Genomic DNA, 413 nt, shown 5'->3' with positions numbered 1-413 from the left:
CATTCCTGAAGAGGTCACAGAAGTTCTCAAACAGCTCCAGCAGCTCATCGGACGTATTCTCAAACACGGCAATAACCTCTGTGGTCACCATGTTGTACACGACGAAGAACGAAGGCTGGGGAGAGAGGCAGAGGTTACCCAGGAGAGCACAGGTGGGGGAAGCTGTCCCTTCCTTCTCCCCCTGCTTCTGTCCCACATGATACCGCAGACCTTATCCAAATTTCTCTGCAGCGCAGGAGAATCCCACATCCTCACACTAACCCATTCCACTATTCAAATGCCTCAACAGGTACCAAATTATCCACTTCTTAACTGTGACTATTTATGAAGAACACTTACAGGGTTTCCAATTTTTCAACTCAAACTGGATGTCAGTATTTCTGTTTTCTCTTCCTCTCTGCCCTCCATCAAGT

The 413-nt window shown here is 47.5% G+C and overlaps 1 protein-coding gene across 1 annotated transcript in view; it reads right to left on the bottom strand.

Annotated features, from left to right (window-relative positions):
• The window catches only part of DET1 (de-etiolated homolog 1 (Arabidopsis)), a 10,198-nt gene that overhangs the window by 5,992 nt on the left and 3,793 nt on the right, over positions 1-413 (bottom strand). Inside the window, exon 2 of the mRNA XM_009587122.1 lies at positions 2-115. Coding sequence (XP_009585417.1) covers positions 2-115 — 114 coding nt within the window. The remainder of the gene's footprint in view (position 1; positions 116-413) is intronic.

The sequence above is a fragment of the Fulmarus glacialis genome, unplaced genomic scaffold, assembly GCF_000690835.1.
Source record: "Fulmarus glacialis isolate BGI_N327 unplaced genomic scaffold, ASM69083v1 scaffold26191, whole genome shotgun sequence".
NCBI lineage: Eukaryota > Metazoa > Chordata > Aves > Procellariiformes > Procellariidae > Fulmarus > Fulmarus glacialis.
This window is presented reverse-complemented; position numbering and strand designations above follow the sequence as displayed.